The sequence below is a fragment of the Myotis yumanensis genome, unplaced genomic scaffold, assembly GCF_028538775.1.
Source record: "Myotis yumanensis isolate MYYU_CA2020_CCGP unplaced genomic scaffold, mMyoYum1.0.hap1 SCAF_4, whole genome shotgun sequence".
NCBI classification, from domain to species: Eukaryota; Metazoa; Chordata; class Mammalia; order Chiroptera; family Vespertilionidae; genus Myotis; species Myotis yumanensis.
In genome coordinates, this window is record NW_027223755.1 from 91,876,528 (window position 1) to 91,894,466 (window position 17,939).

The window sequence follows — 17,939 nt, forward strand, 5'->3', positions numbered from 1 at the left end:
AACTTTTTTGAGAGCTGATCATGTATGTGCAAGTGAAGGTGTTTTTCCTACAGTTTCTCATTTACTTCTCTCCAAAACTCTATGGAATATTCTGTTTTGAAGATGAGAACACTGCATCTCAGAGAGACTTGGGGACTGGCCTGAGGTCATATGCTAATAAGTGATGGAGCTGAGATGCTACTTAGGTCTGTCTCCTCCAGAGCCAAGTTCTCAATCTGCACATGATGCTTTCCTATAGCTCCAGTGTAATTTCTGGTGGTGGAGGCCATGTCTAATTGCTTTGTATCTTTATTTTGGGAGTGTGTGTGTGTGTGTGTGTGTGTGTGTTTAAGAATAGTTTATTGCCCTGACTGGTTTGGCTCAGCGGATAGAGCGTCGGCCTGCGGACTCAAGGGTCCCAGGTTCGATTCCCGTCGGGGGCGTGTGCCTTGGTTGCGGGCACATCCCCAGTGGGGAGTGTGCAGGGGGCAGCTGATCGATGTTTCTCTCATCGATGTTTCTAACTCTCTATCCCTCTCCCTTCCTCTCTGTAAAAATTCAATAAAATATATTTTTTAAAAAAGAGAATAGTTTATTGATTTGGGGAGAGAGAGAGAGAAGAGAGAATCATCAATGTGAGAACAAAACATCGATCGACTGCCTTCTGCATGCCTCCTCCCGGGGATGGAGCCTGCAACCGGGCATGTGCCCTGACCGGGAATCAAACCAGCAACATTTCAGTGCCCGGCATGACACCAAACCAACTGAGCCACACAAGCCAGAGCACTTTGTATATTTCGTACTGCCTCAGTTTTCTCATCTCTCAAATGGCAACAATACAAATCTGTATGCATTTCCTAGGGCTGCCATAGCAAATTACCCCACACTGAGTGGCTTAAAACAACAGAAATAGACTCCCAGCTCTGGAGGCCAGAAGTCCAAAATCAAGGTGTCAGCAGGCCTGGGCTTACTCCACAGGCTCTAGGAAGAGTCCTGCCTTGCTGCTTCCCTGGCTCCTGTGGACTCTGGCAATCCTTGGTGTTCCTTGGCTTGTAGCTGGATCTCTCCACTCTTGGTTGTTACATAGCCTTCTTCTCTGAGTGTCTCTGTGTGTCCTCCTAGCTTCTTATATGGACACCAGTCACTGGATTTAGGGCCCACTCGAATCCAACATGACCACAGATTAACTTAATCACATCTGCAAAGACCCTATTTCCAAAGTAAGTTCACATTTACAGGTTCCCGTGGATGTGAATTTTGCGGGGACACCATTCAATCCAGTGGACAACCTTTTAAGATTGTGGTAAAACTTAAATGGGACCCCGTATTAAAAGGCACAAATCCTAGTGCCCAGCGACTCAGTAAATGTTACTGTGCTTCTCTCATCACCCCTGCAGCTATACGCTGCAATGCTCACTTGCTGTTCACCTGACTCAGGCAGGGGCCTCATCTTAGACTCTAGACAAGCAGTTCTCCACCCCAGCTGCATAACAGAATCAGCTGGAGCATCTTTAAGACCAAAGCTTAGGTCTCATTCAAGACACATCTAATCAAAAACTCCAGAGTAAAGTCTGGGAATGCCTCGGCTTAGAAAGCTCGAGGGTGATTGATCTAACCCGCAGCCGGGGTTGAGAACCACTCATTGAGATGAATGTGGTCAGAGTCCCAAGAGATGAAACCCAGACTCACGTGTTGAGTGCCTTTGGATGCAGCCCTACTTCTCCGGAACATTAGCTCAGTAAAAAACCAGGCTAGTGCTTTGGGAAGATCAAAACCAGTAAAACTTGTCAGATTCTGACTTACGTGTAGTCGTTCCTTCTTGTGGGAAACAAAGCATCATTCCAACAGTGCCCAATGTGACGAAGATGAAAAAATAAAATGAAAGCAGAGGGAGGGCTGAGTGTATCTGTCTTGTTTACCAGTGAAACCAAAGGCTTTCATTTTGGTCCTGAGCTCCAATGGCAGAAATGTCATCCAGACAGGGCCAGGAATCAGCTGCAGTCACTTTGCATGGACACATGACAAATAAGAGAAAAGCACAATTCAAGAGGCAGGCGTGGAGTATGCAGAATTTTGTTATTGTTGTCATCATTCATTGGGAGCTGACTTAATACTGGGGCATATAGAGAAACTGAACAAACATTGAAATCTGCCCTAAAGACTCTCAACAATAGCCCGCCCGGTGTGGCTCAGCGGTTGAGCATCCACCCAGGAACCAGGAGGTCACAGTTCCATTCCGTCAGGACTCATGCCCAGGTTGCAGGATGGATCCCTGGTACGGGGGGTGCAGGGAACAGCAGATCAATGATTCTCTCCATCATTGATGTTTCTATCACTTTCCCCCTTCCCCTTCCTCTCTCTGAAATCAATAAAAAGATTTTTAAAAGACTCTTAACATTAGTAAGTTTAATTGAGAAGCAAATTCAATTGAATTCAACATGTATTGATTGAGGGCTTCCTATATATCAGATCCTATTATAGACACTCAGCATAATCCAGTGGAGATATACATACAGATATCTATATCTATATCTATCTACCTACCTACCTACCTACCTACCTATCTATCTTTATCTTGGGGAACTTACATCTCTGCAGGGAGCTTAAATTGTACACTAAATATACAATTGGGTTGAAATGATTGGAGCTTTAAGGAAAACCCTATTCTTGTTGAGAGAGGGAAAAAATGATTTTTCACAACCCAAACTGAGTAACTGAAATATTTAAATGCTTCAGAAGGTTGAGTTCACTACTCAGATGAAGAAAATGAAATTAGAAAGTCAAAGGAAGTCCCTATAATCATACCAGGGGCTTATTTACGAGGGGTGTTAAGCAATGTAGGAGAGCGAGACGAGAAAATAAATGGATGAACAAAAGCCTAAGGAGGAAATTAAATTCAAATTTCTGGATGAAAAAGAATGGGGATTATTAGTATAGTCTGCTTCAAAGGCTAAGAACTTTATTATAGCAGCGAGGGATCCTTTTGCTTGTTCGTGGTTCTCATGCCAATCACATGCATTGGACAGAAGAACGGAAGTAGCAGGCAGGGTTCGTTAGCTGCAAGTCGCTCATGTGGTTGTAAAGCAGTGCTGACCATCTGGACACTTCTGCAATGTCGGGGCTGTTCCACATCTGCGCTGTCCAATCCACTGGCCAGGCAAAAAGATGGATGCCCGGTCACATTTGAATTTCAGATTAAAAAGAAATGGTTTTAAAATTTTTTTTTTATTTGAGAGGAAGAGAGAGAGATTTTGTTGTTCTACTTATTTATACATTCATTGATTTCCCTGACCAGGCATCGAACCCTTCAACTTTGTCATATCAGGACAAGTCTCTCTCTTTAAAAAATTAAATATATATATATTATTGATTTCAGAGAGGAAGGGAGAGGGAGAGAGAGCTAGAAACATCAATGATGAGAGGGAATCATTGATCGGCTGCCTCCTGCACGGCCCACACTGGGGATTGAGCTTGCAACCCGGGCATGTGCCCTGACCAGGAATCGAACCCTGACCTCCTGATTCATAGGTCGATGCTCAACCACTGAGTCACTGCGGCCAGGCTCAGGATGACTCTCTAACCAACTGAGGTACCCAACCAGAGCTAGATAGTGTTTATAGTACGCTGGGCCATACTTCATCTGAAATTCAAATTTAACTGTTCTGTATTTCTTTTCTCTCTAACATGGTTACCCTAGCCACATGTGGCTATTGAGCACTTGAAATGTGCACAGTGTGACTGAGAAATTGTCATTTTGATTTTATTTAATGTTGATTAATTTAGTAGCCACAAGTGGCAAGTGGCTACTGTATTGGTTAGTCAACTGGATCTGAAGAAACAGGGTACGTGACAGGACTTCCACCAGCGTGAGATTTCATTGGGGATAGTTTTTATTTATTTATTTATTTTAAAAAATATGTTTTTGTCGATTTCAGAGAGAGGAAGGGAGAGGGAGAGTCAGAAACATCAGTGAGAAGAAAATATTGTCGATCGGCTGCCTCCTGCATGTTCCTTACTGAGGATCAAGCCCACAACCTGGGCATGTGCCTCGACTGGAATCGAACCGTGACCTCCCGGTTCATAGGTTGACACTCAACCACTGAGCCACACCAGCCAGGCCAGGGATGGCTTTTAAACTCAAATTTTCCATTCCAGGTACTGAATGTCAGGAAGACCTGCCTCAGCTCCCAAGAAGCTTAAGTGCGCTGCCATGCTGGGAGGTCTTCAGTGGCTTATCTGAAATAATAACAACTACAGTAATAATAAGCAATGTATTGAGCAATTATTATGTTTTATGATGCACACTTTAAGGATGCTACCATACTGAATCCTGCCAACTTTGTAAGTAAAAATATGTAGGGAAACATTATCCCCCCGTTATGGGTGATGAAAACAAAGCTCAGAGAGGTTCCGTGACTTGGCTTAGTGCACAGAGCTAGTATGTAGAATAAGCGAGTTTAAATGCATGTCACTAGACTGACCAGCCTCGCCTCTAAATGATTATGTCCTTTGGACACAGATTGTCAAAGCCAAGACTTAAGAAATTACTTTCTTTTAAATAATACTTTATTGTTGAAAGTATTACATGTGTCCCCCCTTTTTTCCCATTGACCCCCTCCAGCCCACCACCATAAGAAATTCTTAAAGCCAAATGGTAGGCAACAGGAAGATTGGCATAGGTCTGAAGAGTTCCAAATGGTCATGGAAATTGTCCACAAGAGGCAGAAAGAGGATGGAAAGAGAATTCCTGGCTTTGCTAGTTTTGGTAAGTGGTTGGATGACTCCATTCAAGTTACTGAGTTCCCTGAGGCTCTCCGATCTCGTTTTTAAAATGAGGTGAAACTTCATTTTGTTGGGGAGATAATAGGAGAGAATATGCATGAAATGCCTGGCATATACTCATAAAGAATAATTATATGTGATAACATACATAATAGTTACATTTTTTCTAATAATGAAAACAAAATTTGTGTGTTATACAACTCACCTAAGAGAGTTGCAATGATGTCTAAAAGTTGTCAAGGAGATGATTTAACTTTCATGATGGAGAACTTATGTATACCTGAGACATTTCAGAAATTTCTTTAGCGTCTTGAAAGGGGGGTGGGGGGGGGGGGATGTGACAATCTTGTTAATCCTAAGTCTATGACAATATCATAAAATTAGTAATTTAAAAAAAGCACTCACTTTTTGGGTCTGACATACACATGGCACTTGGACCTGGTCAATCTATTTATTTGCACTTTTTAAAAAATGATCAAATGGCCCATTGGTGTGGCTCAGTGGTTGAGCGTCGACTCAGGAACCAAGAGGTCACTGGTTTAATTCCTGGTCAGGGCACATGACTGGGTTGTGGACTCGATCCCCAGTAGGGGATATGCAGAAGGCAACTGACCAATGATGCTCTCTTATCATTGATGTTTCTATTTCTCTCTCCCTCTTCCTTCCCCTCTCTCTAAAACAAACAAACAAACAAACAAAAAATAAAAAATGATCAAATGTGTAAAGCTGACATCCTCATGGAATTCCTTTTACCCTAGCCCCATCCCATCATCCCCAAGTCCCACCTGAGGAAGTTCAGGTCAGGACTGGGTAAAGGTGAGTGGCATCTGGTGCCACACTGCTTATTGATGAGTGTGCTTTCCCATGCCCATATATCTCAAGTGTGCTGTGTCAGAATCCCATCCCTCCCTGCAGAATGATGATACTAACCTGAATGATGAGCCCAGCTCTGGGACCATATCACGTCCGACGAGGACCTGATAGTCTGTAATGGTCAAGGTTCTCCAAAGGAACAGAAACAATAGGATGTGTAGATATACAGAAGGAGAATTATTTTAAAGAACTGGCTCATGATAATTACGGAAGCTGGCATGTCCCTCAGCTTCAAGGTGGGCGAGCAGGCTGGAGACCCAGGAAGAGCCGATGCAGCGTTTCAAGTCCAAAGGCCAGCTGCTGGCTGAACTCCCTCTCGCTGGGGGAAGGTCATTCTTTTGTTCTATTCAGATCTGCAACTGACTGGATGAGGCCCACCACATGATGGAGGGCCATCTGCTTTACTGACAATCCACTGGTTTAAATGTAAATCTCATCCAAAAAACATATTCACAGAAACATCCAGAATCATGTTTCACCAAACACCTGGCTACCAGGGCCCAGCCAGGTTGATGCATAAAATTAACCATCACACAATCTAACCATAACAACTACAGTAATAATAAACAATTTATTGAGCAATTATTATGTTTTATGATGCACAGTTTAAGTATTCTATGATACTGAATCCTGCCAGCTTCGTAGGCAAAAATATGTAGGTAAACATTATCCCCACGTTATGGGTGATGAAAACAAAGCTCAGAGAGGTTAAAGTAAAGCCCAAACAATTTACCCTAAATGAGGCCTCGGGCTCTTAGGCGAAGCCTATTGCCTCAAATCCATAAGACAACCTGGCCCGTACTCCTAACAACCTTTGTCATCTAGTTTCACAAATCTGGGCAGATGACAAATGAGGGAAGGAGGTAGAGAGTGAGTACTTGCTAGAGGCAGACGCCAGAAACAGTGAGAAGAAACAGCTCACAGCCTGCCAGTGAGGAGGAGACAGAAGATCTATAAAAAGTAGACAGAACTGTAAACGCTCAGCTGCTAGGGCCTTTGAATGTTGAGACAAATTGTTCGGCTTGCTTCCTGGAGTGAGGCTATAATACAGCCCAGTATAGCAACTGCTGTTCTTAATAATATACCTGGGTCTCTAAATAACAACACGCTTGGATTAGCTGTTACAAGGGGTGGGATGAAAGAAAAAGGGCAGTTTTTTCGCCCTCGCTGGATTGGCTCCGTGGATAGAGTGTCGGCCTGCAGACTGAAGGGTCTTGGGTTTGATTTCAGTCAAGGGCACATACCTTGGTTACAGGCTTGATCCTTGGCCCTGGTTGGGGCACATGCAGGAGGCAACTAATTGATGTGTCTCTCTCACATAGATGTTTCTCTCTCCCTGTCTCTCCCCTCCCTTCCACGCTCTCTAAAAATCAATGGAAAAATAGCCTCCTCTGAGGATTAATAAAAAACAAAACAGAACAAAAAATGTCAGATTTTAAAGGGTGGGGGAGGGAGCATGATAGTCACTAGCTGGTATGCTCTCCCTGCCCTCAAATGCTCACTTGTACATGGGCAATGTAGTGGATTATTTGTTGGCTCTTCAATTTTTTTTTTTAACAAAAAACAATCTTTATAATAGACACCTAAATACAATATGGTTTTTTTAAATGAAATCATGTGTATATAGTTGTATTCATAAAGATAAGTATACTCATCAAAAACTATACAATAACAGCAAATCCAAATGCAAACAAAGGTATTCTTCTGAATTGTTTCATCGAGCCTCAAAACCACCAATCTTTTAGTCCTTTTCTTGTACATTATTCTGTATCCACATTCTCTGCACCTGATTGGATCCCTGGATTTTATTTCATTTTCTGCCTGACATTCTCCACAGATATATATCCTTGGCTGCTGCTTTGGGGGTTGGACGTCCGTCTGGGTGCCCATTGTTAATCCTTAGCACCAACACCTAATTTTTTTTTTTTAAATGAGCCATTTCCCCTTTTCAGGACAATGGTATCCTGATTCCATTTTAAAATATCTATGCATTTGATCCTCAAGCATGCAGTATGGGTGTGATGGATAGCACTCCTCCAGGGGTGGCCCTAGACCAGTGATGGTGAATCTATGACATGCGTGTCAGAGGTGACACGTGAACTCATTTTTCTGGTTGATTTTTCTTTGTTAAATGGCATTTAAATATAGAAAATAAATACCAAAAATATAAGTCTTTGTTTTACTATGGTTGCAGATATCAAAAAATTTCTATATGTGACACGGCACCAGAGTTAAGTTAGGGTTTTTCAAAATGCTGACACGCCGAGCTCAAAAGGTTCGCCATCACTGTCCTAGACATTAGCAGATAGAAACACGCCATTTACCCTTTGACCTTGCCTCAGAGAGCAGCCCGTATCCAAACTGGCACACTCGTGATGAAAGGGAATGTTTGCTGGGGCGAGTGAGAAACAGTGACTTCCTTTGTCTTCCTGCTAGGTGTCTCAGGAGGATGTGTGGTCTAGAACTGCTGCAGCCGCTCTCCTCCTGTGAATGGGGAGCCTGGAGATGCCAAGTGATGAGAGGGAGTCCTCTGTGGAGATTGAAGAAGCCAAAGTTACAAAAGGCAGAGAGGCTGGGTCAAACCTCAAAAGAAGCTGCTTTGGGGTTTTAATATATACATGCCTATGGATCCCTCCTCTCCCCTCACCCCCCACCCCCAATTAAGCCAATTTGAACTGCTTTTTAGTTCATTGCAATGAAATGATACTGGCTGATATAACAGGTAAACAGAATCTTGAAAGAAGAGTAGAATTTTGACCAGAAAAGAATGAGTTTGAATGGTATTTCAACAACAACAACAACAATATTAACAATATCGACCACAGCAAAAATGTATCAAGCACTTAGTATGCTCCAGAAACTCTGCCTCCAGCTTCATGTACTCCTCATAAAAACCATGCGAGTTCATTTGGGATGAAGCTCAGAAAGATTAAGTGACTTGCCCAAGGTCACACAGCTGGGAAGTGGATGGAGCAGCTGGGCCTGATGTTCAGGAATATGCTCCTTTCATGCTGCCTGTCTGCCTCCTCGAACCTTCCAGGCAGACAGCTGAAAAGAAGAGTCTATGGCAGTCATGGCGAACCTTTTGAGCTCGGCGTGTCAGCATTTTGAAAAACCCAAACTTAACTCTGGTGCCGTGTCACATATAGAAATTTTTTGATATCTGCAACCATAGTAAAACAAAGACTTATATTTTTGATATTTATTTTCTATATTTAAATGCCATTTAACAAAGAAAAATCAACCAAAAAAATGAGTTTGCGTGTCACCTCTGACACGCGTGTCATAGGTTCGCTATCACTGGTCTATGGACTGAAAGACCATGGTCAGAGAGTGGCACCACTGAGCTGTACAGTGACGAGGGGAGAATAGGGCAGGCAAATGTTGTTCAGAGGTTGCTGGACCCAGTGGTGCACAAAGTGTAGTTGCAGCCATTATTACTCTTACACACAAAATGTTCAAACCTGTAGAAAAATTTTATGAGTTTATTTTATTATTATTATTTTTTAAAATATATTTTTATTGATTTCAGAAATGAAGGGAGAGGGAGAGAGAGAAACATCAATGATGAGAGAGAATCATTGATTGGCTGCTCCTGCATGCCCCCTACTGGGGACCGAGCCCGAAACCGGGCACGTGTGCCGGGAGCCGGATGGACGTGCCCTTGACTGGAATGGAACCGGGGACTCTTCAGTCCGCAGGCAGACGCTCTATTCACTGAGCCAAACCAGCTAGGGCTATAAGAGTTTATCTGAGCCCAAACTGATGACATATGTTGGGGAGCAAGATCTCAAATGCTCCAGAGAATAACAGTTTTACAGTTTCTTTTATGCATTTGAATTTAAGGAGGGACTAAGGAAGATTACCTGGAAGTGGGAGAAAGCAAGGCACAAGATTATGTGCTCTCTTGGGGGTTATTGCCCACTTTGAGGGATACGTCTGGTCTTCAAAGGTGTGTTAACCTAGATGCACAAAAACAATGGACAGGGCTGGCTTCAAACCTTTTACTAAAGGAATTATAGCTCAGCAGGTGTGGCTCAGTGGCTGAGCATCAACACATGCACCAAGTGGTACACTTTGTGCACCACTGGGTCCAGCAACCTCGATTCCTGGTCAGGACAGGTGCCCAGGTTTCGGACTTAATCCCCAGGCAGGGGGCATGCAGGAGGCAACAGATCGATGTTGATGTTTCTCTCTCATTGATATTTCCATCTCCCCCTCTCCTTTCTCTCTCTCTGAAAATCAATAAAAGCATTTTTGAAAAAAAGAAATTATATGCGTGGGCATGACTGCCCATCATGACCTATCCAGTCAGGAATGTATGATCAGATCACCCTGCGAGATTACTTCCATAGAACCCCCTTTTCATCCATACATATCATTACCAACTGTGCAAAGGGCTGAGGGACAAGAGCAGAGGGCTATGAAAAGAAGGAGGGAGACAGTTTAGATCAGAAGAGTATGCAAGTGTTTAGGTAAGACCTTTCCATGCAAGTGATTTAAGCAGAGGCACTGATGTTCAAATGAGCAGATACAGTCTAAGCAAAAGGAACCACATAGGCAAAGGGGCAAATAGATTTGCATGTTTAAGGAACTGAAAGAGGACATGTGGCTGCAAAGTTAATGGGTCAGAGGTAGGAATGGGCTGGATTTTGCAGGGCCTGGAGGCCACACCATTAGGACTTTTGATTCTCATTTACAGTACTCATTTCCTCCTTAAACATTTCCTAAGAATCCTCCACTGGGCCAGGCCATACCCAGGGAATAGGGATATAGTGATTGACAATAATGCCAGTGATAATGGCTAATATTCGTGGGGTATATTTGCTATTAGAACTATTGTATTTAAGCACTTTGATGCACCAAGCCATTTAAGCCTCCCAGCAGCCCTTATACTGGGAGATTAGAAATTAAGTAACTTTAGAAACTAAGTAATTTTCAAGATCAAAGTGCCAGCAAGTGGTAACAGGCAGCCTGACTCCAGAACTCCTAGGCACTTAATATTCTTAATGTGGGGGAGTGTGGAGGTAAGGAACAAACCTGTAGAGAATTTTTAGATGACATATGCCAGGGAGCAAGAGGTCAAATACTCTGGAGAATAACCGTTTTTGCAGTGTCTCTTATGCATTTGAAATTAAGGACATACCACAGAGGCACATCTTGGGGTGACTCCTCTGAACCCCTAACCACTTTGCTTTACTACCTCTTGCCTAAGATTGGAGGACAGTCTTCCTAGTCATTTTAGCCACCCAAACAGTGCTTCAGCTGCAGGCAGCCAGGTAAGAAGAGAATTCCTCAAACTTGGCAGAACCTAAAAACTCTTCGGGGGAGTTAAAAACAGACCTTTCTCCTGAAGATTCCGCTTCACGAGGTCCACCCTGGCATTTGTATTTGAACAAGTTTGACCAACACTGGCTTGTGCAGGTCAGTTCAATGGTGTTTGCTGGGCAGACCCTCCTTTGGGTCAGGTGCAGCTTTGCTACTTTTCCAGATGCCTGTCCGCTTGTGCAAACGGCCTCGCCGTTCTGAGCATCAGTTTCCCCTCTGACAAACGAGGGAAATGCTGCAGCACCATCGCCTACGGCTGCTGTGTGGATGAAGTGAGCTCTCCCCAAGTGCTTAGCGCAGTGTCTGATGTGGAGTGAGCGATGCTGATAATAACGGGACGCGATGATGACAGGGAAGCCGAAGACACCTGGTGACTGATTGTTATGGATTCCAGCTGCTTAGAGGGCTGTCTGCCAAATGGTGCATGGGACAAGCTTATCGTCGCCTCTCTGGGCATTCCGTATTTTTATTCGTGAAACCTGACAACACTACCTGCAGGCTCCCAGCCTGAGCCCAAACACATCCCTCTCCGCACTTGGGCCCCAGCCTGGGGGCCTCCGCTCGTCAGGCGCCCCAGTTGATCCCAGAGGGGCTGCTCAAGCTTCTGCCCGCCCAGGCAGCACTAGCAGCGCCCCGAGCGGTCCAGGCCCGCGAGCCGCCCGCCGCCCCGCCCCGCCCCGCCCCGAGCAGAAGGCTCCGCCCCCAGCGGGCCTGGCCCTGCCGGCAGTTGGGCGGTGAGGAGTCGCGCCGCTCCCTCCCACGCAGTGCACTCAGGTGGGACCAGGAACGCGCTCGCCATGTCCGCAGCGGAGGCGGGGGGTGTTTTCTACAGAGCCCGGGGCAGGACCCTGGACGCGTTTCCCGAAGGTACTCGGGGAGGGGATGGCTTCGGGCTGCGGAACCTTCCGCCGGGGGAACCTTTGGTGTGGTTGCGCGCACCTCCAGCCGGACCCCATCGGGGCCACAGTCGGTGTCGGGACCAAAATAAGGTCCGCACAGTCGGGGCGGAAAGGCTTCCTCGGGCGCTATGGAGACGCGGGTGCCCGCGGGGGGCGTCGGGTCCTGGAGCCTCGCTGGCCGCTACCTAACTTCCCTGCGAGAAGAGTAAGGCGGCGAAGCAGTTCACAGTAGCGTGGGCTCTACAGTTGGGTTTGGTGTCCTCGCCTTGCCTAGGACACGTTCCTCGGCAAGTTTTGGCCTCAGTTTCCCCATTTGTAAAACGGGAATAATAACAAAGTTCTGTGTGGCACTCGATAAGCGGCTGGTGCACGTTAGATGTCGTTATTTTTATTGTGGCCGTTCCCCATCATGTATTTTATACGCCGCAATCACGGTTATTTACTATAATATGACTCATCCACCCAGATGTCCCCAGTGCCCGTCAGAACAGTGGAGAGGCAAGGCAGTCCAGAGTCATGGTAGTCAGTTAAATGCTTGGACTTTGAATGTAGGCAATCTGCCCCGCTGTAAAAATGGGTTTGTTAAGATTCTGATAGGTAACAGATTAACCACGTTATTCTTTTAATGGAAACTGTTTTTGAAACCCGGTGTCTGACACAGACGAGGTGCTAAAGTGAATGTTGGCCCCAGAGCTGAACGTCTAGGGCAGCGGTTCTTAACCTTGGCTGCACATTAGAATCACTTGGGAATCTTGTTAAAATCCTGACTTCTGGGCCTCATCATTAGTAACAAAGAAACAGAATTTCCGGAGGACAAGGCCCAGAAATCAGGATTTTAACAAGATTCCCAGGTGATTCTAATGTGCAGCCAAGGTTGAGAACCCCTGCTCTAGAGGGAAGTCTGCCCCTGGTTCCCTGGTTCTCTCTGTGGCATTTTGCTGCCTGGAGTCAGATTCCCTCCCTTGCACTCACCAGTTTTGTAACCCAAAGGGAAGTCACAGGTGCTCTGCTGCATCTGGCTTGTGCTCACCTTTCTTCCTTCATGCTCCATTCTTTCCTGTGCTAGTTTTCTTTTCTGCCAAACTGGGTTTCTTTTAAGATTTTTTATTGTTTTTTTTAGAGAGAGAGGAAGGCAGAGGGAGAGAGAGCGAGAGAAGCATCCATGTGAGAGCAGAACATCACACACACCCCACTGGGGACTGAGCCACAACACCCGCATATGCCCTGACCAGGAATCGAATTGGCAGCCTTTTGCTGCACGGGGACAACACTCAACCAACTGAGTCACGCCGGCCAGGGCCACACTGGCTTTCTTTTTCTTTCTTTTTTTTTTACACTGTCTTTCTTGAACTGCATTTTTAAAAGGGCCAATTGCAGTATCTCTTTCTCCTTAGGACCTTGGCACTTGCTCTTCCCGGCTACCATAGCTAATAGCCTGGCTGGGGGCCGGGCTCTTTCTCAATCTTCACATCTTATTTAAAGTTAAGTTACTTCTCAGACAGATTTTTCCCTGGCCACTCTGTTAAAGTAGGTTTCTCCTGTAATTCTGTCCTAAAACCTTGTTCTTTTCTTTCTTTGCAGCTCCTGGTGAGGAGTGGCAAGATTCTGGAAGAGCACATAGGGGCCAGGAATATAGCTGTGGTGGATTTTGGGAAATGCAATCTGCTGTAGTGCCCATTCTCTAAATATTTTAATAAGCCTTTTTTTGCCCATCATGAGATTTTTGAGATTAATATTGATATAAGTAGCTCTAGTTCACTAATTTTCCTGCTGGGCAATATTCTATTGTATAAATATATTCTCTATGCATTCTGTTGCTGGATATGCTGAGTATCTCTGTCCCTCCGAATCTCCACTGTGCTCCAGGATGTTGGCCTCTCTGGGCGCCAGTGGGCTCCTCGTCCTTTGGCTTTCCCTTGGGGTCAGCCAATGGGGAGTCCCCACCAGGAAGCAGAGGAAGGGTGTTCATTCCCCCAGTTTACTCCTTGTGGACTTGCTTTGAGCTAGTTATAATCCTTACCTCAAGTTCACTGCTTTCAAGATAGCCTTTGCTTTGGGTCTTTTCAGATTAGGGTAACTACTCGCTCCCTTCCTCCTTAAAGATGTAGGGGAGGCAGCAGCTCTGCTTTTCTATCTTTGGGCTACCAAACCGTCTTTTGTAGTTTTTCTACACTCAGCTCATCCCAAATAATCTATTTTTAATCCCTCCTTTAATTATCCTAATTTTTAGTATGCCAGCTATTTTCTGATATAATGGGCATTGAGTGGTTTATATTTTTCACTCTTGGTAACAGTGCTGTTAGGAACTTTTTAAAAAAAATTCTTTATTGTTTAAGGTCATACATATGTCGTCGTCCCCCTCCCCCCCCCCCCCCCCCCCGCATCGTTCCCACCCCCAGTTAGGAACATTTTTGTACAAGTCTTCTAGTGGATGCGTGGGGAAATTTCTCCAGGGCATATATCCAGGAGCGAAATTCTGGGTTATGAGGTATAATCACCCCCAGCTTTACCATAAATTGCCTTCCAAAGCCCTGGCACCAATTTATTTATCCACCAGCAGTGAATGAGAGAGTTCCTTGTTACTCTTTTCGGTATCTCTTTTCAGTTCAAGATGTGTTTATTAGGTTCCTATTGCATTCTTTAGCATCTTGTGGAGAATAGAGAAAGAAGGGGGTGAGGGGGGAGGAAGGCAAGCTACATGCCCTCAGGGGCTCACAGTCTAGGCACAGAGCTATGGCACAAAAAATAATTCTTCTCAACTGGTGGACTTGTGGGCCACTGCAGTGGGAGGAGTTGGGATGTTAACCCTTTGCACTCCGAACCATTCTGGACATTGGCTACCAGCTACTCGACGCTACTTTGTGGCGGAAACGTGCATTTACAGACCCTCGTATTATTTAGTATAATTTTGGAACCAAGTAACGTATTATAATGATATTGGACTTATATGAATTGGGTGACATCGAGGAATGTATATTTGCAAAAAAACCCAATATTTTATTGTTTATAATTTTGTACAGTATGATAAGTTTTGTAACACTCCCCAATATGCATTGCAGGCTGATTAGTGCATGTTTGACAGTAATAAGTGGTTTGACGCCTGCCACCAGGTGTTTTCCTGTTAGAACACACAATGCAGTCCCGTTTTCTTTGTCCCACATCGGGAATATGTAGTTTATTGTTTAATCCGACACAAAACCCGCTGACATTTCTTGTATATATCTTAGTAATTTTACGATATTTTGATTTAATTTCTTGTGCCATTTCAAGATAAAACTTCAGGGAAACATGCATGTCTCAAAAAGTTGCGTTGAAATAACTCAATTCCCCGTAATCACTAATAAACTGCAATGTCCCCTGAGAGGGGACATCCGAGTGATATGCTAGAATTCCGATGTCCCCTGAGAGGGGACAGCGGAGTGCAAAGGGTTAAGCATTGATCCTGGCTGATGTTGGGTCTGTTAACTAAAATCACAGAATAAGGAGTAGGGTCAGGTTTGATACGATTGGTTTGTGAAGTAATGGCTTTGAGTTGCCATCAGGAAATATGATGCAACTTGTGGGGCATATACACAGCTGAGGATGAAGGTGTGGGTTCCACCCACAGAGAGCAGATAGTATTGCTGTAGGAGTCAGTGACATTGCTAAGGGGAAAGTGTGGAGTAGTGGGCAGTATTTGTCTCTGTGTGTGTAGTCTAAGGATATGCCAATGCTTAGGGGGCAGGAAGAAGAAAAGGACTCGGAGCAGAAAACAACCAGGAATTTTGGAAGTGGAAACCAGGAGCGGACCTTGGCACTAACGTTGGGGAGGAGGGCTTAAGGCAGGATGGGACACAGGATGGCATGTTGCAGATTGTTAGCTGAGCAGAGGATGGCAGGTGTGATTTTCACCTCAAGGAGAACAATTTCCGTAGAGTTGTAGGGGGACGCCTGTACACAGCATCTGGGGAATGGCAGAGAGTGAGGATGTGAAGTCAGCAAGGGTAGGATTCTGTTTGGAGCCATTGGTGATGCCAGGTAGACATAGGTCAGTAGCAACTTAAAGGAGGAGCAGTGCTGAAGGAAGGCCGAAGGGTTTGAAATAGTAATAATGATAAGAACAATAGGAGCATCTAACAATCATGAGGTGTTTCTGGCAGCCAGGCACTGTACTCTGGGTTGTATGTAGATGATGTCATGTAATCTCCAAAACAGTCCTGTTGAGGTAACTATTAGGATTATCCTCTTTTTACAATGGAAAAAAAAAATCGAGCTCAACAGATTAGGCAACTTGCCCAAGGTCACCTAATTGGTACGAGATGGATCTAGGGTTGAAAATGCAAAAGACAGAATAATTGTTGGAGAGAGAGCGAGCTGTGGAGATGGGATCAACGGCTTGGAAGAGGGGTTGACTCTGGGATCAAATGTACTTTTCAACCATCTCTCCATCCTTCTGTCCATCCATCTATCTACCAGGCCTTCCATCCATCCACTATTCTATCCACCATATGCCCATGTCTTCATTCTGTTTGTCTAGCCACCTATCAGTTCATTCATTTGTTGGCTTATCCAATGTACTGAGCACTTGCCTTGTCCCAGCCATGGTGCTGGGTGCCAGAGTGCAGTGAGTGAGAAACAGATGTGATTCTTCTGGCACACAGCCACTTGGAAAGCCTGACATTAACCTGCCACTCGCACAAACCAGTGGAAATTCCAGTTGTGACAAATGTCAGGGAAGTGAGGGGTTGGTTCCATGAGAGCCTCTCACTGGAGCATTAGAAAGGACCTTTAGGGAGGGCTTCCTTGAGGAAGGGGTGTATCATCTGATTGCTGAAGGACGATTAGGAGTTAACTGGGCCTTGAAGGGAGGGCAGACCATTGTGACCATGGGCAGAGCAAGTTTGAAAGCCTGGCATGGTGGGACTGGAAAGGGAAGGATGAGGGAAGAAAGCCATTGAGTGTGGAGCAGTGTGGTATGGGAGGGCACTGGAGAGTGAGGTGGGGGTAGTTGGATTTGTTTTTGCCTAATAGCATCAAAGGGATTTAAGCGGTACGTGTGAAAAAACAGGGGCACATAATTGGATATCCATTTTGAAAAGAATGGTCTGGCTGCAGCAAAGGCAACAAAAGCATTTCTACTTGGGTGCAATCTGGTTGGAAGCTGGAGCTCAAGTACTTGTCTAGGAGCATCATTTCCGAAGCACCACGCTGTTTATTTTAAGTCACGGAGGTGCACGTGGTCGTGGTGGTGGGGCTTCCAATGAGATGATGAGAGTGCTGAGGTGTTGAATCTCCATAGCCTTTTGGAGCTGCCGCAGGGTTGCCAGTAAGACCAGAGAACAAGAGAGTCGTTGGTCTGGGAAAGGATGGGGCTGACAGAGAGAGACTTAGAAGATGATTGATGAGATAGAAGAGGGAACATGACCTGGACTCTAGAAGTGGGGCTTGCCCTTGGTCTCCCTGTGGGCTGAGCAGTCCCAGTGGGCATGCCCTGTATGGATCATACAGCACAGGACTTGAGGCTTGTCCTTGAAGGCTTAGGTTTAGAATCCCTAGACTTGTTGGTTTACTTCACTGGGTGCTGAATCCCTAATTCACCCCTAAGCTGCTTCTGTCGCTGACTTTCCCTGGGTTCTATTTCCCTGTTAGCATATCTGGTAACTTTGAAAGATGCCTTTAAAGTTCATTATCAGTCCAGGATCTTCTAGAACAAGCATGTCAAACTCAAAGGCTAACATGGGGCCAAATAAATAAAGTTTAAGTTTATGTGGGCTGCAAAAAAAACCAAAAACTTCAATTTTCATAGAAACGGAGGTTTATTTCGATAGAGACGTGCTGAGTACAAAGGGCTGAAATAAATGAGTCATCGTTAACATAAAATAATAGAACATTTTAATAAAAATTAATACTTTTTCTTGAACATTAACTTACCAGACACTGAAAAACTGCATAAATTAATAGGCGTAATGCAAATAAACCTATTTTTCTTGTTCTCCGAAAGCAAAATATTTCCTGTTGCGCACACCAAACAAGTTAGTCCAAGACTAATGATGTGGCAATTGGCTGCTAAAATATTCCCTGCTAGTATTAGTGGAGAGA

General features: G+C 44.8%; 1 protein-coding gene across 1 annotated transcript in view; it reads left to right on the top strand.

Annotated features, from left to right (window-relative positions):
- The first annotated feature begins 11,677 nt into the window (after positions 1–11,677).
- CPPED1 (calcineurin like phosphoesterase domain containing 1) overlaps positions 11,678–17,939 on the top strand; it is a 113,632-nt gene continuing 107,370 nt past the window's right edge. Inside the window, exon 1 of the mRNA XM_070412957.1 lies at positions 11,678–11,829. Coding sequence (XP_070269058.1) covers positions 11,760–11,829 — 70 coding nt within the window. The 5' untranslated portion in view covers positions 11,678–11,759. The remainder of the gene's footprint in view (positions 11,830–17,939) is intronic.